Below are 24944 nucleotides of genomic sequence, written 5' to 3' on the forward strand. Positions count from 1 at the left end.
CTAAATTATCAAACCCCTCTCTTTTCTTTTTCCCTATTCCTCCATCCCCCCAGCCTTCACTTATTGAATTTACAGGTCCCAGATCTGTGTGCCAAGCATACATCAGAGGATGGAACAGTGGCAAGGAGACCCAACAGCTCAGTATATTTTCATGAGAAAGCAGTGCTAGGGCTGGCCCGTGGCTCACTCGGGAGAGTGTGGTGCTGATAACACCAAGGCCACGGGCTGGGATCCTATATAGGGATGGCCGGTTAGCTCACTAGCTGAGCATGGTGCTGAAAACACCAAGCTAAGGGTTAAGATCCCCTTACCGGTCATCTTTTAAAAAAAAAAAAAAAAAAAAGCAGTGCTAGTACCATTCTGATTTTCAGTGGTGAGGTCTTGGGGGTCAGCCCATGGCCTGGCTGTTGTGAAGCTGTTGTTTCTGCCAAATGACTTAAGATGGGCACAATAATTGGAGTAAAGAAGAGTTAACATCACCCCCAAACCGGCCAGCTGTGCAAAAGCCAGCAAAGAGTTAACGTCACTCTAAAAAGAAAGGGGGCTAGGGCGAACATTGGACTATCAGACAACCTGAAAATCAACTCGTTCTAAAGAGTGTTTTTAGTCTTCGGGAACCATCCAGGGATGGAGGTGAGGAAGTGCTTGCTTGGTATCCTGGCTTTCTCATTCTCATTTATTGAAGACTGCTGAAAATCTGTCCTGAGCACTTTACACCATCATCTCCTTTGTTAAAACCCTATGAGGTAGGTATTGTCCCTGTTTTACAGATGAGGCCACTGAAACTCAAGTATAGAAGGTCATGTATCTTAAAAATGGCAGAAGTGAAGTTTGAATTCATCCTAAGTTCCAAGACTTGGTTTTCTGATTGGTGGAAAAAATTGTTCAAGCCTTACTCTTGAACATTCACTATTTGAACAGAAGTAAAGCCCTCCCCTCCCCAGCACATTTCCACCTCATCCTGATTTCCTCACCACCCTTCCCAGGGTAGAGTCAGGAAGCCAAGGCAGAGCAGTCATTTCTCTGTACAGTTTTTAATTTTTTATTTTTTGATGTTGTTCAGATGAATGACACACTCAAGTTACAAAAATGGGGCCTTAAAAGAAGCACATTGTACAATGAACAAGCAGATTGGAGTTAAGAACACTGAAACGCTAACCCGCTACCACAAGAAAGGGGGGGGCATGGTACAGGATGGGAAGGGAGGGGGCTACAAACACAGGGGTCAGATGTAACTAAAAGGAGGGCTAACCTGGTGAGAATGGAGGAAAGACAGGTCTGCTCTGGGGCCTACTCAATTTCTGAATGCTGCTTCTTGGTCTCCTTGCCACTACTTGCCACCCTCTCCAACTACCCCCACCCCCATTCCACTGTGGTCATTCAAGTGAATAGGTGAGAGACACCCACCCTAAAAAGGACTGAGCCAATCAGATCTTTACAAGGTTGGGGTGGTCACCTTGCACTAGTGCAGCCCTGGATTTGGGAGGTGATGGTGGCAGTGGTGGGATAAGAGGCCAGGAAGGAGCTAGCAGAGTTGATCAAAGATCAGGCTCTTGCTTTTCCCAAAAAACTCCCTGCCCCTTCCCAACCCCACCATGATCCAAAGTCCCTCTACAAATTATTGAGATAGGCCCCTAGTCACCCTGCAATTACATAAATAAATAAATACTGAGCCCCTGGGCTTGGGGGAGGGGCAGCAGGGATTGAGGAAAGGAAAGAGGTGAGGAAGGGGAGGAAGAGGGAAGGGGGTCACAGACATAGTAAATAGTTGTCTCCATCCCAGCAACACTTCTCTCTGGATTTTCTCTCCTTTTTTTGTTTGTTTAACAGGGAGCTAACATTTCAAGGACAAATACTTAAAAATATACATTATTTTTCTTTTTTTTTTCGCCTTTGTCGTCGTCATCGTCTTGCTTTGGAGACTGCTGAGGTCAAAGTTCAAACCACATGAAGGAATTGCGGCTTGGAGTTTTTGTGTATTTTTTTTTAATTTTTATTTAAAATTTTTTTTCACTTTTTTTTCCAACGTATAAAAAGGTAGCGGAGTTGTCTGTGGGTTTTTTTTTTAATGGTTAAATCTTTGGTTTGTTTCTTTTTTCTCTTGGAGGCCTTTATATCTCGCACTTGCCTTTCCCACTCAGAGACCAGTGAGGGCCCGCGTGTCTCAATCTTGCTCAGTCTCATTCTTTCTCCCTCTCTCTCACTCACTCACTCAGTTCCCCCTACCCTGGGCTAGAGGAAGAGAGAAACCCTGGGATTTGAGTGGGTGAGAAAAACTAGTCAGGTCAAGAGGTCACTGACCATTTGGCTAGTCCCTTGCCCTAACTTCCCAGGGTGCTGGGCTTGGAGACCCTCTCTTGGCTTTTCAAGGGAGGAGATGCGTGGAAGCTTATATCCTTCAGCCTCCTGATCTTAGCCCCAACTCCTATAGCGGCTTGGGTTCCCCAGCTCTACTCACCCACACACACACTCCCAGCCCCTTCTTCCCACTTCTCGTCTCCCCCCACCCCCTGCTGAAGAGAACAGAGAGAGGTGGATTAGTTACTGGCTTTTTTTTTTTTTTTTTTTTGGCAATTAAAAGGCCCACTATTAGGGTAGACCCAGTCTCTTTCCCTTAAGCAGGAGGTCAGGGTTGGGGAGAAGAGAGATTCAGAGGGCTCCCCCTTATTCCAATCCACTTATCAATCCTCTTTCTAGCCCAGGCCCCTGCCCCCTACCTCAGACATCTAACCTAGCCCAGAGCCTGGCCTGGGGTCTCCCTCCCCAGCCCTCACATAAAGCTCCCCAGCCCTCCAACTCTCATTCACACACAGACACACGGACACAGGCTCTGTACAGACCACAAAATAAAAACAATGAGATAGTTTTGTTTCCTGGAGTCGAGACGGGGGACCAAGTAGAAGGGGCAGACGGGTGGGGGCATGAATTCCCCCATCACCTTCCCAACCCTGGCTCCCTCCAGCCCCCCAGCCCCTTGCCCTGGCTGGCCCCCAGCCAACGATATTTGGTTTCCTTTTTTTAACATTAAAGTTCTATGAGGTATTTGGTGCCTTACTCGAGTCCTCGGGGGAGGGGGGGCCCAGGGGGGAGACCTGGGGCTTACCTGCCCCTCCCTCCCTCCCACCCCCTTCCCAATATTTGGTTTCACAGCTGTAGTTAAAGCTTGGGATTTGGTTATTTTTCCCCCTCCCAGAAATTTTCTTTCTTGTTTTTCTTTTCCCAGTTGTGGAGGTTGGATGGGGGGAGTCCCCGCAACCCCCAGCTGCATGGGGGTACCTCCAGAAATGTCAGGGCATCTGCCCCATCCCTGTCCCCTGCTTTCTCCTCTCCTCTTTGCCCCACTACCTCCACAATGGGGGTGGGGAGAGGTCCCAGGTGGTGGGACTTGATGGGGAGGAAGCAGATGAAGTGGGTGGTGGTGAGTCCTGGATTTTCTTTCCTTTTTTTTTTTGGTCTAGAATCAGTTTTTGTTTGAGTCATCTCCACCATGCCTTCCATGCTTCCATGCTGCCTGTCTTCTCGGAGGGGTTTTTTGGTTATAATTCCTTTCATTTTGCTCTGCTCAAATGTACTACTTATCTGGTCAGGTGCCTTTGGCCCCCTCTCCACCTTTGGGCTGGGGCCCAGGCCCTCTCACCAGTCCCTTCTCTCTTCAGGAAATAAAAAAGGACAAACTTAGAGGTAGGGTAAGGGCAGGGAGTCGGTTCAGCGGAGATGCTTACATTCCGGCGAAGATGGGTTGACGAGGTGCTAGGCTCCATCAGTGCCAGGGGTGGGAGGGGCGGCTACTCCTCTGCTGCCCAGACAAGGCATATGGAGGCCCCTGCAACAGCCGAGTCTCTGCTGTCTCTGTGGCCCGGCCCAACAGTTTCCTTTCCCAGGGAGGAGAAAGGAGATAAGAAAAAAAGAATGCTGAGGCCTAGGGCTCCGTCTGCATCTCCTTGGAGTGTCCAGCAGAAAGTGTGGAAGCCGCCAGGTGCAGCACTGCCTTCTCCCAGGCTCTCCCCTTCCTCTGCTCCTGCCCAGGGGCCACTCTGTGGCCACAGGGCTCCACTCTGATTTCAATGGCTCGTGTCCTTCACAGCAACACTTTGGTTTGAGGAGAGACACATAAAGAACGAGATTGAGAGAGGTGAGGGAAGAGCGAGAGAAGAAGGAAAAGAGAGGAGAGAGGACAGACAAAGAGAACAGAAAAAGAAATCAAAGGAGGAATCAAACCACCCGGAAATTTAGTTCTCCTTCATCCAATCTTTTTGCTTTCTTACTCCATTTTTTTCTCCTGTCTTTTTTTTTTTTTTTTTAAAGCTTTTTCAGTTGATTGGGGGGCGGGGTGTTTGGGGCTCTTCACCCCTGTCCCTGACACCCTCTCTCTGCCCTGCCCACCCATTTCCATCAGCCCTGGCTGAGGGACAGGCCCTGCCCCAGCTGTCCCCCTCCAGCTTTCCCGAAACGACGTCCATGAGGTATTTATGAAGAGAAAGAAGCATCCATCTTTCCATCCGCCTTGGGGACCAAAGGCCTGGACCACGGGTGCAGGGGCTTGGCTCCCCCTCGCGGCTCCTTCTTATTCTTGAAGAGTCCTCATCTTCTTTCCCTTGTGTGTGTGTGTGTGTGTGTGTGTGTGTGTATTTTTCTAGTTTTAATTTGTTTGGTTTTCTGTTTTTGTTTTTGTGTGTGTGTGTGTTTTGGTTCAAAATGTTGTTGGACTCCACAGTAGCAGGAGGGCAAGGTGGCTCCCAGCAGCGTCTCTCTTCTGTCCTTCGTTGAGACGGGTCCAGGGCTGGGCAAACACAGGGTCCAGCCAAGACTCGTGGAGGTCTCATGGGAGTGGTGCCCACCACAGTGCCCACTCAGATGGGGATCACAGGTCATGGCACTGTCCCCGCCACATGGACCCTGATGGGGATGCCATCTCAAGGGACCCCACTACTGGGGTGTGTGAGTGTGTGTGGGGGTGGGGGGTATTTGCCAGTATAACAGGGGCACAGGGTGGGAAGAGCAAGAAGAGTTCTTTTTTGGTTTCTGGTTAATGTCAAAGAACGTGAAGGATCCCACCGATAGGCACTGGAATATGAATTTTTTTTTTCAGGGAAACTGACAGAATGGAAAAAAAGACAACTTGAATGCCCTCACCACATCTCTTGCCTGAAACTTCCACCTTCCCATAGACTGGGGAGGGGGTAGATTTCAGAACAGTGGAGGGTGACGGGGTTGAGGAGCGATTTGTGAGAGCTAGAACTTGGCAAAATAGCCTAGCCCACCCTTCAAAGGGAAAAAGGGGAGGCACAGGGGGCGAAAAGTCATCCCCAGGCCTTCCCTGAACTCTCCCCTAGCTGGGGGGTTGGGGGGAGGAAGTTAAAGCAAGACCCCTGCCCAGGTAGGGAGAGCTAGGGGCAAGGGGAAAGGGGGACACATGGCAGGGACACATTCTGTTGAGCACAATGCTAAAAATTCTGTACATCCTTTGGATGAAGCTACTGAATATTTGGTGTAAGGTTGTTCAGGCCCTTTCTCTTTCACCTTCTGGAAAAGGACATTTGGCAGGGGAGTTCTGAGCCCCAGCCCATCTGCCCCAGGCTGTGCCTTGTTTTCGCTGGCCCATGGCTGGGGGCAGGGGCTAAAAGGCTGGCACATTCTCTTTTTCCTTCTCTAACCCCCACTGGGAGAGGCAAGGTTGGGGGTTGGCCCAGCAGCCAGGGCTCAGTGGCACGAGGTCCAACCTGCCGGAGGTTTCTCCGCCCTTGGCTGGGGTTCTTATTTGGTGTCATAGCAGAGGGTGAGCACGCTGAGGTCTGGCTCATAACTGGTTTTTGGTTTGATTTTGTGGGGGTTTTTTGGTTTGTTTTTGGTTTTTTGTTTGTTTGTTTTTCACCTCTGGTTCCTTTGGGACAGCTGGTTTCTGTTGTGAATATTTTTGGTTTTCTTTTTTGTTGGTTGTTGCTTTCCTTTTTTTTTTTTTTTTTTTTTGTTTGTTTGGTTGTTTTCTTTTTTTTGGTCTTTCCTCCTTTGTCACTCCTGCTCCAAGGACCCTCTAGGCCCCACTGCTGGCCTCTTCACCCTCTTCCCAGGCAGGGGACCGAGGTGAGGGTGAGAGGAGTGGGAGGGGAGGCGTAGAGGGCTCTCACTCAGGCTTGGACCCTGCCTCAGGCCCTGGGCCTCCAGGGGTCTGTGCTGCTGCCTCACTGCAAGTGGAGGAGGAGGACGAGGATGAAGAGGAGGAGGAAGAGAGGCCAGGTGACTTGCTGGAGATGGAGGCTGCCACAGCCGCAGCTGCTGCCGAGACCAGGCCCACGCCAGGCGGGGCACTGAGCAGGGGCAGCCCAGCGTGGTTCAAGAAGAGTGGTGAGGTCACCAGGCCAGGGCTCCCTGGGGCCGCGCCGGCTGCCCCCAGCACCAGGTTCCCGCTGCCATCAAGGCTGGTAAGGGGCAGGGTTCCACCAGAGGCCAGGGCTGGCAGGGAGAGAGAGAGGCTGCGCTGAGGGCACGCCGGGCCAGGGGTGACCTTTGTCCTGCCCAGAGTGCCCCCCTGTCTTCCCATCTGTCCCACTGACCCCCATCAGCACCCCTCACATCTTCCCCAGAGGTGAGATGGACATGAAGAGGCGAGCGATGCAGTGAGCAGGGGCAGGATGGCATGGCTGGAGCAGCAATGGGGGGGGGGGGCTCGAGGCCCCAGGGGGCAAGACTGGTGACGATGGGAGTGACATGAGGGAGCACGCACCTTGGATAGTGGCCAAAGGGTTGTTGCTCATAAGGGCTGGACTCAGCCCGGAGCTCAACCCCACCATTGTGCTTCTGCAAGAGGCAAAGCAGAGGCATTAGCAGGGGTGGGGGCCCGCCAATGAAACTGGGGTACAGCTCCCCATCCTGGAAGCAGCAACAACCCTGCTTCTCCCACAGCTTCCCCACCTGCAGCTGTCCACTTACCCCGTGCTGGGGTTCAGGCCCGACAAGCCGATAGCCGAGTGGCTGCCTTGAGGGCTGGGATTTGTGCTGTTGGTGGTGGCCGGGGGTGGGGGAGTGACAGAGGGGATGGAATTGAGGGGGGGCACAGCCCCGCCCCCGCCCCCACCCCCTCCGGCTGTTCGGCTGGGGTGGAGCGTCCCCACAGCTGAGGATAAGGTAGTAACTGCCAGAGAGAGACAGAGAGATGGGGTCTTCAGCTTCCACTCATCCCCCACTGAGGAACCTGGGATCAACTCCTACTTGTCTTCCCCGCCTATGCAGCATCTCCTCGGTCAGAATAGACCTAAACCTCCCTGCCCTCTCTTCCCAGAGCCATTTCCTTGTACCTCTGCCGTGGTGATAGCAATCACAATAATCAAAGTAAGAGCAGCTGCCACCTACTGAGCCCATGCCCTGTGTCAGACATACACTGGTACTCTGCATGCCCCACCCTGAATCACTTTCACACAGGCAAGTGGAGACAAAGCCCTATGGCTCCCTCTAGAGGCCAGGGAGGGGGCAGGGGTATGAGGCACTCTGCAGGCTGCTCAGGAATGGGCAGCGTGGGGCGGGCTGAAGGCCCAGACTTGTCCAGGCTGCCTGGGTAGAAATTTCTGGCTCTGTCGAGTCCCAAATGTGCCCATGGGCAAGTGCTTTAACCTCTCTGACCTTCAGTTCCCTCATCTGGAAAATGGGGACAATAATAGAATCTATCTCATAAAATGGGTGTGATAATTGTACCCTTCCTCCTTTATAAACCTCCACTTATTATTTCTAACCTGGGGAGGGGCAATAGTGTGTTTGTTTTATATATATATTATATATATATATATTATATATATATATATTATATATATATATATTATATATATAATATATATATATATATTTTTTTGTTGTTGTTGTTGTCTTTTTCGTGACCGGCACTCAGCCAGTGAGTGCACCGGCCATTTCCATATAGGATCCGAACCCGCGGCGGGAGCGTCGCCGCGCTCCCAGCGCCGCACTCTCCCGAGTGCGCCACGGGCTCGGCCCTATATATCTATATTATATATAGATATATATATCTATGTTTTGTTTTGTTTTGGGTTTTTTTGGTGGCTGGCTGGTAAGGGATCTGAGCCCTTGACCTTGCTGTTATCAACACTTCGCTCTAACCAACTGAGCCACCTGGCCAGCCCTTATTCTTTTATATTACTCTCATATATATGGTGTTAAACATGCCGTGTCCCAGGAAGGGGGAAAAGGAGGCTTTGGGTACAAGACTATGCATGTGTGTGTGTATATACATACATACACATACATACAGTCGGCCCTCCATATCTGGAGGTTCTGCATCTGCAGATTCAACCAACCATGGATCAAAAATATTCAAAAAAAAAAAAAAAGAGCCATAAAAAATAAATACAACATCCCCATATCAGCCAGCCTAAATAAATAAATAAATAATACAAATTTTAAAAATACATTATAACTACCTAGATAGCCTTTACATTGTATTAGGTATTATAAGTAATCTAGAGATGATTTAAAGTATACAGGAGGATGTGCATAGGTTATATGCAAATACTTCATCATTTTACATAAGGGACTTGAGCATCTGAGGATTTTGATATTCCCAGGGGGGTCCTGGAATAAATTCCCTGCAGATACTGAGAAACAACTGTATACTCTTGTATGTATATATTTATGTATATATCTTCTGTATATATTATACATTCACAATAATTTTATAAAACCTGAGGTTCAGAGAGGTATAGTAACTTCTCCAGTCCACAAGGCTTATAAATGACAAAGGCCAGGGACAAAACCCAAGTACATCTCCTTTCAGCAGCCCCACGCCTGCCTTCTTCCCTCTGTCCCTCCCCTCCCATGCCTCCCACACCCCCAGGCTCAGCCTTGAGGCCCGTGGACACCCAGAGCTGCTTGAGAACCTCAGGCTCCAGCCTGTGCAGCATCCTCCCAGTCCCCCCTCACCATCTTCTGCCATCCCTGACCTGTTGTGCTCAGACTGCTGGAAGCTTGGGACAATGGTAAGGTCCCCGCGCCCCCTTGGGGTGTGACCTGGTGAGAAAGGAAAGGAGGTATGGTTAGGCCACAGTCTCTGAGTAGCCACATGATACTCCCTGTGGGTATGACCCCCACTCCTCTGCCCCCATGATGGGGGGGGACTCCAGGATGGAGGAAGAGGGGGCTTTGGGTACAAGGCTACATTTATATTATACCACGGCTTTCCCTCATACTTTCTTCACATTCACCAGGTGATCCTGAGCCACAAGCAGGAAGGACCCATTTACTATTGGGAGCACTCCCCACCTCTCATCTGACAGTATCCAATCTGGCTAAAGTCTGCAGTGCTGCGTCCTGTCTGAAGTGACTGTGCACCTGAAGAGCAGCTGCTCTATATGATCCTGCTGTTGCTGGTTCTGCAAAATGAAAAGCCCTTTCCTAGAATGAACAAATGCTGCCCTTTCAGGAGCAGGGCTGGTAAGCAATGCAGGAGAAACCGTCCAAAGTGACTCAGGCAAAGAAGGTGCAATTAAAATGGGGGGGGGGGATTTAGGAGGATAAATTGATGCAAATCTTTGACCTTGTCCTTCCCTGGCTCAAAACCGCTCCTTAGCTCCTCACTGCCCACAGATTGAGTTTAAGCTCCTCATTGTGAAACTTGGGGTGTCTGCCCCCTACCCATCCCACCCCCACCCTCATTCATATACATTGTAACTCCAACCACACTCAACTGCACTGGTGCTCCTCAGATTGGGCTTGGCATACTCTGGCTTCTAGGCCTTTGTTCACACTGGTCCCTTCCCCTGGAAGGCCCTTCTCCTTCACATGGCTGGCTAACTCTCTTTTGTCCCTTATGACTCAGCTCAGACAGTCCCTCCCTCCTCACTACTGGGGGCAGAGGGCTCCTCTCTGGAGCATCACAGCCCTTTCCAAGAGTGGAAATGAAGGGACAGAATAAAGAATGTCTCAGTTTTCAGATACTGAGCGGGCCAGTGTGCAGCTGTGGACCTGAGCGTACACCCATAGGTGTAATGATGTCCCTGCCAGGTAAATAGGCACCTCTCCCTATCTCTGTGGTTGTAAACCTGTATATCCCTTACCTGGCCCATGTCCCTGCTGGACATGTGTATCCATCCCCATATGGCTATGTCCCTGTGATAACTCTAGATCTGGCTATGTCAGTGCATATCTGCGGGTGCTTGTATGCCCCACATAAAACCATATTTCCCTGGAAATTGTGTGTCCCTGTGTGCCTGCGCTCCATCTATGTGAGAGCCTGTCCCTGCGAGTGACTCTTCCTGCCTCTGTTCTGGCTCTGTGGACACCCAGGTAGGTTGTGCTTCCCACAGGTGCCTGCCGAGCTCTGTGCTTCCCCACCACCCAGAGGGGCTCTTGGTACCAGATGGGGGCTGTAGCTGGCAGGCTTCCCAGGGCTGGGCAGCATGGGGGCGGCGCTGCAGGGGTTGATGCGTTTCTCCTTCTGGCGCCGGTTGCAGAACCAGACGCGGATCACTTCCTTCTCCATGTGCAGCTGCTCTGCGATCAGCAGGATCTCCTCTGAGGTAGGCTTCTGGTTCTGCGGGCAGAAGGCTCCTTAGCCCCAGGCCTATCTGCCCGCCACCCCCAGGGCCGCCCAGGAGGACGGGCCTCACCGCTAGAAAACTCTTCTCTAAGGCGAAGCGGACATTTGTCTCGATGCTGGTCCTCTTCTTGCGTCTCCGGCCGGGCAGCCCGTCGAAACCCAGGCTGGGGCTGCTCAGCTGGTTGGGGCTGGGCAGGCTTGAGTCCACGGACATAGTCTCTGTGCCCGGGAAGAGACGTGAGCATGAGAGCGCGCCTCCCCCGCCACCGCGCGCGCCAGCCCACACCCGGGAGCCCCAGCCCGTCCCACCTGCGTCGTTGAGCCACTTCTCCAGGAGGGGCTTGAGTTTGCACATGTTCTTGAAGCTCAGGTTGAGGGCCTCAAAGCGGGAAATGGTCGTCTGGCTGAAGTCGTTGCCGTAGAGCTTGCCCATGGCCAGACCCACATCTCCCTAGACCAGTGGGGCGGGGATGGGACGGAGATCAAGGCGGGGCCTTCCGGCACTGGGCCCACCCCGCCCACCAGCGGGTCACGCCCTCACACGCCCATCAACAGGCCACTCCCCTTCACCCCTGTGCCCACAGCACAGCCTGCACGGCGTCCTCATACCTGCGTGAAGCCCAGCTTGATGCGGCGTTGCTTGAAGGTGCGGGCGAACTGCTCCAGCTCCTCCAGATCACTGGGCTCCTCGGGATGGGACGGTGGCTCCAAGCATTTGGGGGGCTGCGGGTGCGAGAGGTGTGGGTCGGGCAGCGTGGGGCGGGTCACAGCCTGGTGGGGTGGGCAAGTGGGTGGGATGCAGGACGAAGGACCAGGACAGGGCTTAGCAGTGGCTGCACAGTCCCCTCTCCCTCCCTCCCTCCCTCCCTCCCTGCAGTCCGGCCTCTTCCTGCAGACTCTCCTCCACCCGCCCTGGAGGCCCCTTCAGGCCCCTTCACGCTCATTGTCAATCCCTTTGAAGGTTTGACTCTGCTGCAGCACATGGGTCCTCCCATTGCCTGGGACTCTGTACCATCTCTTCAAGCCTGCAAACTCCCAGAAAGAGCAGCCCCCTTCTTTGCCGAGGGCTCTTTCCCTGTAGCTGGGGGTGGTGGTTTTATCCTCCTCCCCACCAGGGAATCAAGGACTGGCTCTGCCACGGAATTGCTGGGTAGCTTGAGCAAGCTTCTCAACCTCCCTGGGCCTCACTTTCCCCCTCTGCAGGATGGGAACAATAACTGCTGCTCTGCTTACCCAACGGAGTTGTTGGAGAATTGAGTTAAAAATGAGTAGGTTGTCCAAACCCATAGAGTTTACAGCAGCAGGACTGAAGTGAACCCTAATGTAAACCATGAACCTTGGGTAATAATGATGTGTTCATGATATAACTGGTTCATCAATTTTAACATGTACCACTCTGGTTGGGGATATTGATACAGGGAAGGCTGGGGAGGTGGGGCAGCATATGGAATATCTCTGTATCTTCTGCCCAATTTTACTATGAATGTAAAACTGCTCTAAATTGTCTTTAAAAAATGAGTAGATTGTAAATAAAGTAAAAGTATTTTTTAAATGGATGGAAAGGACAATTCGGGGGACTGATAAAGAAGCAACAGCTCTATCTGGAATGCTTCGTTGCCCTAAAAATAAAACATCCAAAACAGGTGGTGGGTGCAGGGATGTTTATCTCCCAAGTCCTTGATCCATTACCCGAAACCCTGGGGCCAGATATGTTTTGGAATTCAGAAGTTTTTCAGATTTTAGAAAGCCTACATAGGTCATATTTCATAGATTATGTGACACACACACCCCATTAGGGTCAAGGCATCTCCCCATAATCAGACATGTTAACAGTTCTGCATCAGCAGGAATATCACACCACAAGGGATAAAGCAGTCATATACTGCCTCGTGTCAGGGCAGGTTAGGTTTTGTAGTCAAATGAGTTCTGATGCCAACATTACAAGAACAACTTGACTTTCAGAGCATACTGGATTTCAGAACTGCAGCTAAGATCTGTATTGGTCTTTAAACTTTCAGTCTTTCTGAAATAGTGCATGCAGTGGATTGAATTATGTCCCACCAAAACTCGCTGAAGCTTGAATTGTGGCCCCCAAGTTTTATGTATTAAAAACTTGGTTCCCACTGTGACTGTTAAGAGAGTGGGAAATCCTATTATAGTAATTGAAAGGTGGAGCCTTGAAGAGGTGATTGGATTGTAGTACCATGCAGTAGTGAATGGATTAAAAATGGTGGTCAAGACGTGGTTCTGAGGGCTTTAAAAGAAGAGGAGAGTCTGTCTTTTTCTCTCTCTCTTGCTCTCCCTGCTCTCTCTGCTTCCACCATTTTACAGTGTGAGACCCCTGAGTCACTGTTGCCACCACCAGATGGACTTTGGACTTCCCAGCCTCAGAAACTGTAAGCAACAAATTTCATTTTCTTTATAAATTACCTAGTTCCACATATTTTGTTATAAGCAACAAAAACGGACTAATACAGTGCATATATTTTTTGAAAGGGCTGTAAAAAAATGGGTGGGAATAAAAACTTTGAAATCCATAAAGGATCATGAAATATTATTAAATAATAATCTAATAATCTAGAATCCAGGCAGCAAACTGAAAGAAAGGCTTCGGGGTCCAGGCAAGAGTACACCAAGGTAGCCTGGAGAGCTGCCATCTTGCCAAAGAAGGCCCCTGTTCTGACCAGTGGCTAGGCCTGAATGTAGCTCACTGCACCATACCACCACCTGGACACAGATCCAGTCTTGCCAGATCTTCTGGTTTGTCAATAGAAGCTGGAAATCTGGCACTTCCTGGGAATGCAGCTGACAACGGCCAAATAAAACACATCTCTGGGCCCCAGTTTTCAGTCTCTGGCCTTGGAAGAGGAATCGAACCTCCCAAGAATGGTTTCAAGCCAATCTCATAGGCACTATGATTTCCCCACAAGTGAGATTAGTAAGAATTAGTACCCAAAAGATGCCTTGCTCAGAGAACCCTCCAGCTGCAGTGTTGGAAGAAACCCAAGGCATTTGTAATCTTAAAGGCTTGCAACACCTTGAAGTTTTGTGTGTTTGTGCATATGTGCATTTTGGGAGAATGGGGATCTGATCTAAATCGTTCATCAGATTCTCAAAGGAGTCCATGTGTATGAAAGGTTAGAGGAAAGAGTTGACCCAGACTTGAGGTCCCACAGCAAATCAGTGGCAGAGTGGGGCTGATCCCCAGGTCCTCCAACTCCTGTCTTGGCTCCTGTGGCTGTGAGGTTGGCCAAACGGAGAGAAGATTCTTGCCCCCCCACCCCACTCCTGTTCACCCTGCCTTCAGCAAGCACTGCTGCCGGCCATGCCTGGTGCACTCAGTGGACATCTTACCTGTGTGGGAAGCCCGGCCCGGGGCTGGGAGGTCAGAAGAGCTCCCTGGGTTTGCTGAGGTAGCTGGAATAGATTTGGCGTTGGTAGCAAGCCTGGGGAGACAAGAGGGAGCACATGGGGTGAGGGGGAGGTGAGGGAAGTTCTGTGGAAGCACCAGGGAGGCCTTCAGGGTGGAGGCCTTACCTGACTGACTCTGCTGGGCCTGCGGCAGCAGGAACTGAGCAGGTGGCTGGAGGTGGTGGCCTGGCACAAGCACCAGCTGCTGGAGCTGGAGGAGCTGCTGTATGTCCTGGCAGGGAGGAGAATGGAAAGAAAAGCAGCCTGAGTCCTGGCTGGGTTCCTCCCTCTCTGCATCACCTGAGCCCTGATGGGCTGAAACCAGGAAGCTGCTCCACGGGACGATCTGGCACTGGGCATCAAAGAATGGTCCACTGGGTCTCTGAATAGCACCCCTGAGCTAAGGGCACCCAGAGGCTTCTCTTGACCATGGGGTACCAGAGAGTCCCATCTGGGCAGTCCCAGGAGGGCTCGCTCTTTACCTTTTCTCTCTTGATAAAAATATTTGCCTTTTCTTACATTCCCACAAAACAAATAGAATCATTTAAAAATGTAAATCACTGATTGGCCAGTTAGCTCAGTTGGTTACATCAAGGTCACGGGTTCAGATCCCCATACCAGCCATCCACAATAAAAAACAAAATAAAAATGTAAACCAGATCAAGTCTTTCCTCCTTTTAAAACACTCCCAAGGCAAATGATATCATGTCTGGAATTAGCTTTGAAATATTCCAGTAAACAGTGAGTGTGTAAATTGGTAAATCACTTCAGGAAACTCTTTGGCACTGTTATTGGTTGAATTGTGTCCCCTAAAAAAGATATACTGGAATCCTAACCCCCAGAATCTCACTGTGACCTTAGTTGGAGATAGGTCTTTGCTAATGATCAAGTTGAAATGAGGTCATTAGGGTGGGCTCTAATCTAATATGAGTATTGTCATACAGAGACAGACTGGGATAGAGGAAAGATGACATGAAAAGTCACAGGGAAAAGATGATCATCTACAAGTCAAGGAGAGAGGCCTGGAACAGATCCTTTCCTCACAGCCCTCAGAAGGGACCAACCCTGTTGACACCTTGAATTTGGTCTTCTAGCCTCCAGAACTGTGAGGCTAAATCAGGCACTATCTAGAGCTGAACACACACCTGCATCACGAGCCAGCATTCCACTCCTGGGTATAACCCACCATAAATGCACACATGTGTTCACCACAAGACATGTACTAGAATGTTTACACAGACCATCTGAAATATCCAAAACCTGAAGAAAGCCCAAGTGCCCATCAACCACAGAATGGGTAAATAAACTGTGATTCAATGGAACACTACAGCAATGAGAATGAGCAGCCTACAATCTACAATTGCACACAACAATATAAACTTCCTAAAGGTAGTTAAGTGAAGGAATCTAGTCGCTATAGAGAACATCCTGTATGATTTTATTTATGTTTCATTTTCATGTTAGACGTTTGGCAGGCTTCTGGGTGCCAGTTACTTGGGTGTGCTCAGTTTGTAAGAATTCATTGAACTGTTACTTATGATTTGTGCACTTGTCTGTATTTTTTATACTCCAATAAAAAAAAATTTTTTTTACAAAGGAGAATGAGGTAGGGACAGAGGAAGAGAGAAAAAAAAAATCCTGTGCCCCAACCAAAAAAGTGAGGAGTATAGATGAAATCCTATTTTCCAATAGGATTGGGAAAATGTTGATATCTGTTGAGCTGGGTAATGAGTATGTGGGGTTCATTATATCTTTCTTTCTACTTTTAAGTTTGAACATTTCCAAAACGGAAAGCAAAACCCTCTTGTACAACACTCTCTCCAACGGCTTCTTGTAGCCCTCAGCAATACAGTCAAAACTCCTCACCCGGCCTATAAGGCCCTTTACAATGAGGCTTGTGCTAGCCTCCCTGACCTCAGTTTCTATCATCCTCTCTCTCACTGGCTATGCTCCAGCCATTCAGCTCTTTTCTGGTTTCCAAATGCACCAAGTTTGTTCCTGCTGCAGGGCCTTTGCGTATGCTCTTCCCTCTATGAGGCAGTGCTAGATCTTATGCTCAGGCCTGGGTCCTTATTGTTACACAGGTCCTAACACAAAGTCTCCTCCTCAAAGATACCCTCTTTGATCACCTAAGTAATATCAGCGCACTGGCACACCTCCCTTTATCACTCCCACTTCATCTCCTTCATAAGACTTACTACTGTCTCAAGGTATTGCTCTATGCACTTACTCGTCCACAGCATGCCCCCCTGACTGGAGCATCAGTGCCATGGGAGCGTGATCTTGACTGTTTCAGTCACCACTGTATTCTCAGCACCCTGAACAGGACCTGCCACACAGTAGGTGCTCCACATACACATGTTAATGAACCAAGACAGACGCTTCCTCATTTGCTTGGCACATTTTATGTATAATTGAAAGCTATAACATGTTATTTACAATTTTTTCCTTCTGGGAAATTTGGAGAGTTGGCACATGCCCCTTAATTCCCCTCAATGCTATTATTATCACAAAGACCACTTTAATGTCTCAGAAAGTGAAAAAACTGGGAAAAAATATAAGCAGCTTGACAGAAAGGGCTCATTTCTCTAATATATCAAGAGCGATTACAAATCCATAAGAAAAAGCTAAAGACCCGGTAGTAATATGGCTGATAGATACCTCTGGAGAGTGCCCAGCAAAGGAAATACAAACAGCTCTGAATGAAAATACATCCAGATTCACTCACGATAAGATAAACACAATAGGGCTGGCTGGTTAGAGCATCAGGTTGCTAACACCAAGGTCAAGGGTTCAGATCCCCATACCAGCCAGCACCAAAAAAAAACCCCAAAACAAAAACAAATACAACTGCACTGAGATACTATTTTCAGCTCTCAAATTGGCAAAGATAAACACAGTGCTTATGTTAGAGAGTGTGGGGATACAAGCACTTTTGTACATTGCTGGTAAGAAGGTAATTTACAAATGTATATACCCTTTGACTCAGCCATCCCACTGCTACAAATTTCTCTTTGTGACATACTCAGACTTGTGCAAAATGACCTCTACAGAACGACAGTCCCAACAGCAAGTGGTATGCGAGCAATAGAGTAGAAACCAGCTGAGCATGCAGCAATAGGGGACAGGTTGGATGAATTAGAGTGGAGCTTTATGGTGGAAAACTATGCAGTCATCAAAAAGGATGAGGAAGTCTTCAGCAGAAGAGAAAAAAGAGAAAAGGAAAAGAAAAATTTAAAAAGGACGAGAACGCAGTTTGTGTCCTGTTTGTCTTGGAACAATCTCCAGAATGTCCTGTTGAGTGGAAAACTCAAGAGGCAGAACAGTGGGTATGATGTACTACTTACTGTTCATATATTTAAAAAATTATATCTCTAGGTATTTGCTTGTGTACACAGATGATATCCGGAAAACTATAGCAGAAACAGGCCATGTTATAAATCCTTCTGTACCTCTTGGATTTGGAACCTGGCCCAAGTAAATTAATAAATATATAAATAACCAGTGTCCCACCCCACCTCCCCAATCAGTTACTACTGACCAACATCCCTGCTTTTCCCAGCACCACTCTCTAACCAAGTGAGCTAACCCACCAGCCCCCATCCCTGCTTTTCCAACAATTCATCTTGTGACAATTCAAACCTGTTTCCTGGCCCCTGGGAGGGCCCCCGCTTTCTCTGTGCCTGGCAGTGGACAGAGTACACCAATGCTCCCTAACCTCTCATCCCAGCTGCTAATCACCTCAGAATCCAGCATAAGGGTTTTGAAGTCCTAACATTCTATCCTTTAAAACCATGTCCAGTTTGCCTTCCCTTTCGCAGCTACCGCCAGCCCAATAAAACCACCAAGGCCATCTCCCTCCAGATGTCGGTTGGCCATGAAGTAGGCAAAGCTTAAGCTTCAGGGCCCTGCATTGACAATGAACCCTCCCAAGGCCCTGTACCTAATCTTGGTTTCATAATATTGTCTCCTATTTTTCAAAAGCCCTCAAGATTATACACACTTCAGGTCCCACTAAGTGGGATACAGCCTCCTCTATGCTATAGGTCTCCGAAGGCAATGTGTTTGTCTGTATGTACTTTTCTAGACTGAAACTCTAGCAGGCAGAGGCTATATCTTATTCTTCTTGAATCCCCAACCCTTAACAGGGCCTGGTAAGCCTCTGTTCATATGCTCACTTAATGGAATCCAATGAATAAGACCAGAAATAAAGTCTTATTACCAGTATTTTTCTGATTTCCTATAACCCTTAACTTGCTGTTTAAAATATTTGTTAACTCCTGTCTCTCCCTAGCATGACTCTCAGTGAATATCCCTTTCCCCTACAGAAGCTAAGAGAGAGGTGTTTGTGGGTTTCACTCTGAATCAGCAGGAGAGGAAAGGATGGGGAAAGTGCATCCCGGTTTGCAGTGGGTCTCATGGTGAGCAGTCCAACGAAAAACATGTAACCACAGCCCCATCCAGCTTCTCAGATCAGAGACTTAGAGTCAGCCTTGAACCCCTCCTTCCCTTCTTCTCCCCACCCCTCCATAAGTCCAATCCATAAGTCCTTCCAACTCGTTCTACTTCTCTTTCTCCTCTGTCACTGTACCAGTCCAAGCCACCACATTGTCTACCCCAGACCATCATTATCCCCAAGCAGCCGGAGGGCAGTCTAATACAACGCAGTTCTGAACTTTTTTGTACCCTGAATTCTTTGACATCTAGCAAAACTTATTACCCACTTCTCAGAATTAAAAACATGTAAAATAAAATATACAGAATGTCAAATGAAATCAATTATATTGAAATGTGGTCATTAACATATTTCAAATTGTTATATAGTAATCTATAGACATCCTTATTACACATTAAATAACAAGATCCAGTAACAGGTCTGATGACCATTGTAATTTCAAAGAAATAATAAGTGAAAACAGTATTTTGAGTGGTCTGCAACAACTATAAGAGAATATGAAGGTCTCTGTGCATTCTATTGGTGACAAAGTCCAAGAACTGCTAATAGTATACTGTGGTCCACCACCTGTATTCATAAGAGAAGGAAATGCAACATTTTCAGTTTCAGGATAGTAAACATTTTTTTCACCATCCAAATTCATGGACACTCTGAATTCTATCCACAAAGTCTTGGAGGGGTGGTCTGTGGGCTCCAGGTCCCTATTCTAAAATAGAAATTGAACCGTAAAGCCTCCACTGACTTTGATAATACAACTCCTTGCCATGGCCCTGCATGACCCAGCGCCCTGCTTGCCCCTCACCTAGCATGACTCTCTCAGTCCCTAACTCTGATCCAGCCACACTGGATCCAGCCTTCCTATTACTGAACCCGGAAAGAAGTCCCCACCTCAAGGCCTTTGGTCGTGCTATTCCTCCTTCTAGATCTGTAAATGGTGACTCCTCATTATTCAAGTCTCTATCAAATGCCCCCTCCTCAGTGAGGCCCTCCCTGGCCACCTGCTCTGATGAGGAACCTTCCCTTTCCTCTGTCATTCTCTGTTACATTACATGCTTTTCTCTCCTCCATAGTAATTATCTGCTTCCTGACTATCTCCCTAACAAGAGTGGGTGTTAGATCCACGAAGGCACAAACTTGTCTGCCTTATTCCCCACTTTATCCCCCACCTAGAAAGGTGCCCGGGCATGGTGATGTTCACTAAATATTTGCCAACTAAAGGAATGAAAGAGTGAGAGAAAGAGAGATTCTGGGTGAACAGTGAGCTGGCTCAGGACTGGGGTTAGCCAGTAGGAGTCCCCATTTCTCCACAATCTAGGGGCAGCATGGCCATCTGAAGCCACTTGGGGGCGTGTTACGTCCGAGTCAGATGATGGAGAAGTTATAGTAAGTTGGAAGATGCCAAAGAAGGGCCCCCAGCCAGCATATGTTGTGGGTCAACTGTTCTGTCCCTAACCTGTGAGGAAAACTAGAACAGAGGGCTAGCACACCCCACTAGAGCTGAGGGAAGTGCCTGGTTCCTGCTCATCACTGTATTGTGATCACCCTCCACCCTGTGTGGAATGCAACACATTTTCAATGAATGAATGAGGGAAAACCTCAGGACAGACTGGCCATGCTTTGCTGCAGCTGGGACTTTGGCCACAGATTGAGGCAGAAGGACTGATACACGGTTTCTATGATACACAGGTGAACTGGAATGTCATTGCCCACTTTCCCATCTGGGCTCGGTTCCATCAGTGGGGGTTGTGGGGAGAGAAAGCCATGACAGCGAACCTCAGGAGGCCTGGGCCCCAGCGCCGGCCGGCTGCAACACAGCCCAGGTGCTGTGTCTCACTCTAGTGCACAGGGCAGACGGGCCACCGCCCGTGGCCTCTTATCTCCCATTATAGGCCTCCACACCTGCTCTGGCGGCTGCCATGACTGGATGGTGCTGACATGTGAGCCAACACTTATTTGCCAACCCTAATATGGCAAACTGCGACCAGTTCTGGACCTCCCATTCTAAGATGGGGATAGCCTTGAGTTAAGCCCAGAGTAGGGAGAATAGAAAGGGGTAGGGTCTGGGAACCATGTACATTACATTGTGACAGATTGTGTTCAAAATGAGGATGGGCCGGAAAGGAGCACAGGTGGACAGGAAAAAGGTAAAAAGCTTCAGTTAGGAGGAATAAGTTCTGGTGTTCTATTGCACAGCATGGTGGTTATAGTTAATAATAATGTATTGTACATTTCAAAATAGCTAAAAGAGAGAATTTTAAATGCTCTCACCACAAAGAAATGATAAAAATTTAAGGTGATGAATATGCTAATTAGCCTGATTTGATCATTCCACAATGAATACTTTATGTACCAAAACATCACATTGTACCGCATAAATATATATTATATAATTATTCTTTTTCAATCACATAAACTAAAACTTCAAAAAATAAGGACAGGCTTCCTGACACTACACAGTGTCAGTCTGCCCAGCGCTGGGACATACTGCCTCAGAAGGCAGTGAGCGCCTGTCACGGGAGCCACCTGGGTGAAACCACATCCCCACCTGGCAAGAGCAGTGCTCAGTAGTTCCTCCACTGGTGGGAGGCTGGACTAATAGGGTGCAAGGTCCTGTTCAGCTTGGAAACTCAGTGGTTTGGATCTTGACCCTCTTGTCTGCTTCTTGCTGTGTGACCTCGGTGAGACCAATTTCTCTTCTGGGCTTTGGCCTCTTTAACTGGGAAGGATAATGATGCAAGGTGTCGTGGAAAGACCTGAGCTTTGGAGACGGCCAGAAACCTAACTTTGTCTCTCACACTGTGGGACCACAGGCAGTTCCTTACCCTCTTTAAGCCTCAATTTCCTTAGGTGGCACCACAATAATTCTTACCTTGTGGAGATGTTAAAGGAATTAAATGAGATAATGCACGTAGAATGTTTAGTGTGACTCCTGTTCACCTTTTTTTGGGGGGGGGGAGGTGGCTGGCTGGTACCGGGATCCAAACCCTTGACCTTGGAGTTCTAACTGGAGTTATAACATCACACTCTAACAACTGAGCTATACTTTTTAGTTTGTTTGTTTGTTTGTCTTGTTTTTGTTCTTGTTGGCTGGCTTGTATGAGCCCTGTGCATGTAATTGGTCCTCCATAAATGGTAGTCATTGTTACTGAGCATTTCTCTCTCAGAGCCTCCATTTTCTCAACTACAAAACAGAAGATAATAGTGTCTAATTCTTTACTGGGTTGTTCTGTTTGGTTTGGTTTTGTGTGTGCATGTTTTGTTTTGGCGGCGGGCGGGGGGGGGTTGTATCTTTTTTTTTTTCCACTGGGTTGTTCTGAGGCCTGAGTAATACTATTAACGGAAAGCATTTTGGAAATCACAATGTTCTTCTCAAACATGAGCAGTGGTTACCACTGGCCCATTTGACCGTGAGCTGTTAAGGGTGAGAACCCCATGTGCCCACCTGCCTACTGAGTCCGTCCTCTTCCTGAAAACTAACAGCCTGCAGCTCCTGCCCAGCCTCTGTGCTGAGCTTCAGTCTCAAATATTCACCTGCCTGCTTGGTATCTCCACTTGGATAATTAATAGACTCTTCAAACCCTAACATGTCCAAGATGAAACTCCTGGTTTGCTACCCCAGCCTTCCAAAACCCACTGTTCCTCCCCTGCCTTCCTCAACTCAAGAAACTACCTCATCACCGCCCAGTTGCCGACACCAGAATCCTAGCAGTCATCCTCGACCAATCCATACAAAACAGCATCCAGGACCCCCTATCTTCACCCTCCCAGTTCAAGCCACCGTCACCTCCCCCCTGATGCCTGCAAGGACTTCCTACCGGCTTCTTCATTTCTATTCCTGTTCCCCACAGGCCATTCTTCCCAGGCAGTTGGAGGAACTTCGAAAAGGGTCAATCAGATCATGTCCCTCCCCTGTTTAAAACCCTGCAACAGCCCCTCATCATACTTAGAATACATTTCAAACTCTTTGTGCTGGCCTACAAGACCTCGCACACCCTGGGCCTGCTGACCTCTCCCCTCACCTCTTACGTGTCTCCCCCTCACCTGCTCGCTCCAGCTCTACCGTCTTCCTCTATGCCCTGAACGAGTCAAGCTGGTTTCTACCTCAGGACCTTTGCACTTGCTGTTCCCTCTTCCTAAAATGCTCTTCGCCTGGCCTCTTTCATGACTGCCTCATTCAGGCCTTGGCTCTCAAAGGCTGTCTTCACAGGAAAACTTTTCCTGGACACCCTATGAAAGGTGGCCTTGTCCCTTTCTGACACTGCCCGGATTCATTTTCTTCATTACTCTTACTCTAAAACTGTCTTGTTTTCCTGGTTTGTTTTCTTATTTACAGTCTGCCTCCCTACTAGATCACAATGTCCTCAAGGGCAGCCACCTCTGCTTTGTTAACAGCTGTCCCCTCAGGCCATGAACGGGCACCAGGCATACAAAGGTGCTCAATAAGTACCAGTTGAATGATGGATGACTATGATTATTCCAGTCACTCCACTAGGAGAAGCACTAAAGATGAGGTGGTGACAGGTGTGGGGAGACACCAGTCTCAAGTCTGGGCTCTTTCTCTGCACCCTCTCCACTAGAGATTGGCTCTGCCATATGGAGCCCAGAATGTCCTGGCGACTGAGGCAGAATACCACAAAACGGAGAATCAACAGGGAGAAAAAACACCTACTTACAGATTGTGTGATACATCACATGCTATCTTCTGCTAAAATTCCAGGATAGACAAGCGACAGCAGACCCCAACCCAGGAATGGGTGGGAGTGACTGGCACGCCTGGGCCCATCTCCTGGACCCCAAGGCCCTGTTGGTACACTGACCACACACCTCCACGTGGGTCGTTTTGACTGGCCCGGCCCCCATTGCCTCTTCTTCAAGCACTAGGACCCATTTCTTCCTTTTGGAGGCTTACCCTCCCCCACTCTCAGGTCACCAGGTCCAGGAGGGACTGACCCTGCCTTCTCAGAGGTCGTGGGCACTAAATTGTACCCGGCCAGCGAACACATTCCATCTCCCTGGACAGGGTGGCTGCAAGTTTGGAAATGCTGGCACCGGTTTTGGCAGTTCCAGAATGGAACAGGGAGACGGATCCTGGAGTTGGGCCTGATATTCCAAGCCAGGCCTTTTCAGTGATCTGAGCCAAATATTCCCGTCTCTTCTTCAGCCACCTGGTATTGAGCTTTGGCTTGACCGATACCCTCCCAGCACATCCTTGCCTATCTTCCACAGCTGGCTCCCCCACCCCCAACTCCCTGAGCCTGCCCTGCCTTCTCCCTTCCCACTTGCTGCCCCCCATGCCAGGAAGCCCTTTCTCTAGCTCATCCGCCCGGTGAACTCCACTTGTCCCACCTCAGTGCAGACACCACCTCCTCTCAGAAGTCTTCCTGATTCCCTCAGACACACGTCATGTTTCTTTCCTACATTCCCAACACATCCAGGAGGTTTCTCTGGGAAACCTTTATTTACTAGGTCTTACCAGCCTAAAATATTTCATCAAGCTTTATTTTCTATGGTCCTATTACAAAAATGGGGATTTTTTCCCCCACTCTCCAAACACAAAATGACATTTTCATAGTTAATGTAAGTTTCAATCAACGCCTATCCCTATCCCAGACATTCTGCCCTAGAGAGATGTCTTCCCTACCCTTGCATGAAAAACTGCAGCAAAACGTTCCTGATTCAGTAAACATCCATGCAGCCCCCTCAGTAGAAGGCATTCTGCAGAGCACTGGACAAAGTATAAAACTGTATTTATAATCATACCTTCATCTGTACAAGCTAGGAAATTGCAGGGAAGAGTACTGCCGAACTGTTCAACCGGCAGTACTTTGTAAGCTGGCATCAGAGGGACAGAAGGGGGACTTTCCCTTCGTGCTTTACGTAACTTTAAAGTGACAGGTTTTATGAGTGCTTTTGACTCTTTTCTGGGCTTCTTAGTATTTTTCAAGTGAAACATTTCTTAGTGGTTTGTTGATGGGCCTGTTTCACTACAAGACAGGGAGCCCCCTGGGGGCAAGGATGGCTGTGACTCACTCCTAAGTCTTCGGCTTCCTGCCAGGGCCTGACACACAGGAGGCAGGGAAATGTTTGTGAAGGACACACAGGAGCAGAGCTGAGCAGGCACAGGAAGTGGAATTGCAGTGGAGGGCGGGGGGACAGATGCAGGCTGAGGAGAGGGTTCAAGCCCAGGGCCCAGGGAGGGCTGTGGCAGTGGCCAGTTAGGGCAGGAGGAGAGTGGTCCCCACCACAGCCTGGGCCCAGCATGGTGCCTGGTGGAGCATAGGAGACACAGAACAAATGACTGTTGAGGAAGTGAGGTCACAGGGCCACTCAGCTTGTGAGAAAGAATTCCCAGAAAACAAAATTAGCCTGGCTTTGTACTTGCTGAGGACAGGCAGGGAAAGATCAGAGCTGAGGGAAAAGCACGAGGAAAGGGCTTGGCTGGCAGAGTCTCAAGGAGACCTTGACAATCAGGGCTTGGGCTGGGCAGCAGGTGGCAGGAGGTCAGCCTGCTGCTGCCAGAGTCCCAGGGAGCCTTGGGGA

General features: G+C 48.9%; 1 protein-coding gene across 9 annotated transcripts in view; it reads right to left on the reverse strand.

Moving 5' to 3' along the window:
• Window positions 1–6121: 6121 nt before the first annotated feature.
• The window catches only part of POU2F2 (POU class 2 homeobox 2), a 32622-nt gene continuing 13799 nt past the window's right edge, over window positions 6122–24944 (reverse strand). For 3 of the 9 annotated variants that reach the window (XM_063109874.1, XM_063109873.1, XM_063109871.1), the window contains exons 6-15: window positions 14075–14180; window positions 13892–13983; window positions 11147–11260; window positions 10847–10988; window positions 10608–10756; window positions 10355–10531; window positions 8943–9009; window positions 6928–7129; window positions 6722–6795; window positions 6122–6450 (exon numbers count right to left, since the gene is read on the reverse strand). In XM_063109874.1, coding sequence (XP_062965944.1) covers window positions 6122–6450; window positions 6722–6795; window positions 6928–7129; window positions 8943–9009; window positions 10355–10531; window positions 10608–10756; window positions 10847–10988; window positions 11147–11260; window positions 13892–13983; window positions 14075–14180 — 1452 coding nt within the window. Of the gene's footprint in view, window positions 6451–6721; window positions 6796–6927; window positions 7130–8942; window positions 9010–10354; window positions 10532–10607; window positions 10757–10846; window positions 10989–11146; window positions 11309–13891; window positions 13984–14074; window positions 14181–24944 lie in introns of those variants that run through there. The other 6 variants (XM_063109878.1, XM_063109876.1, XM_063109877.1 and 3 more) reach the window with 4 other exon arrangements.

Source organism: Cynocephalus volans, chromosome 10 (genome assembly GCF_027409185.1).
Source record: "Cynocephalus volans isolate mCynVol1 chromosome 10, mCynVol1.pri, whole genome shotgun sequence".
In the NCBI taxonomy this organism is placed as follows: Eukaryota; Metazoa; Chordata; class Mammalia; order Dermoptera; family Cynocephalidae; genus Cynocephalus; species Cynocephalus volans.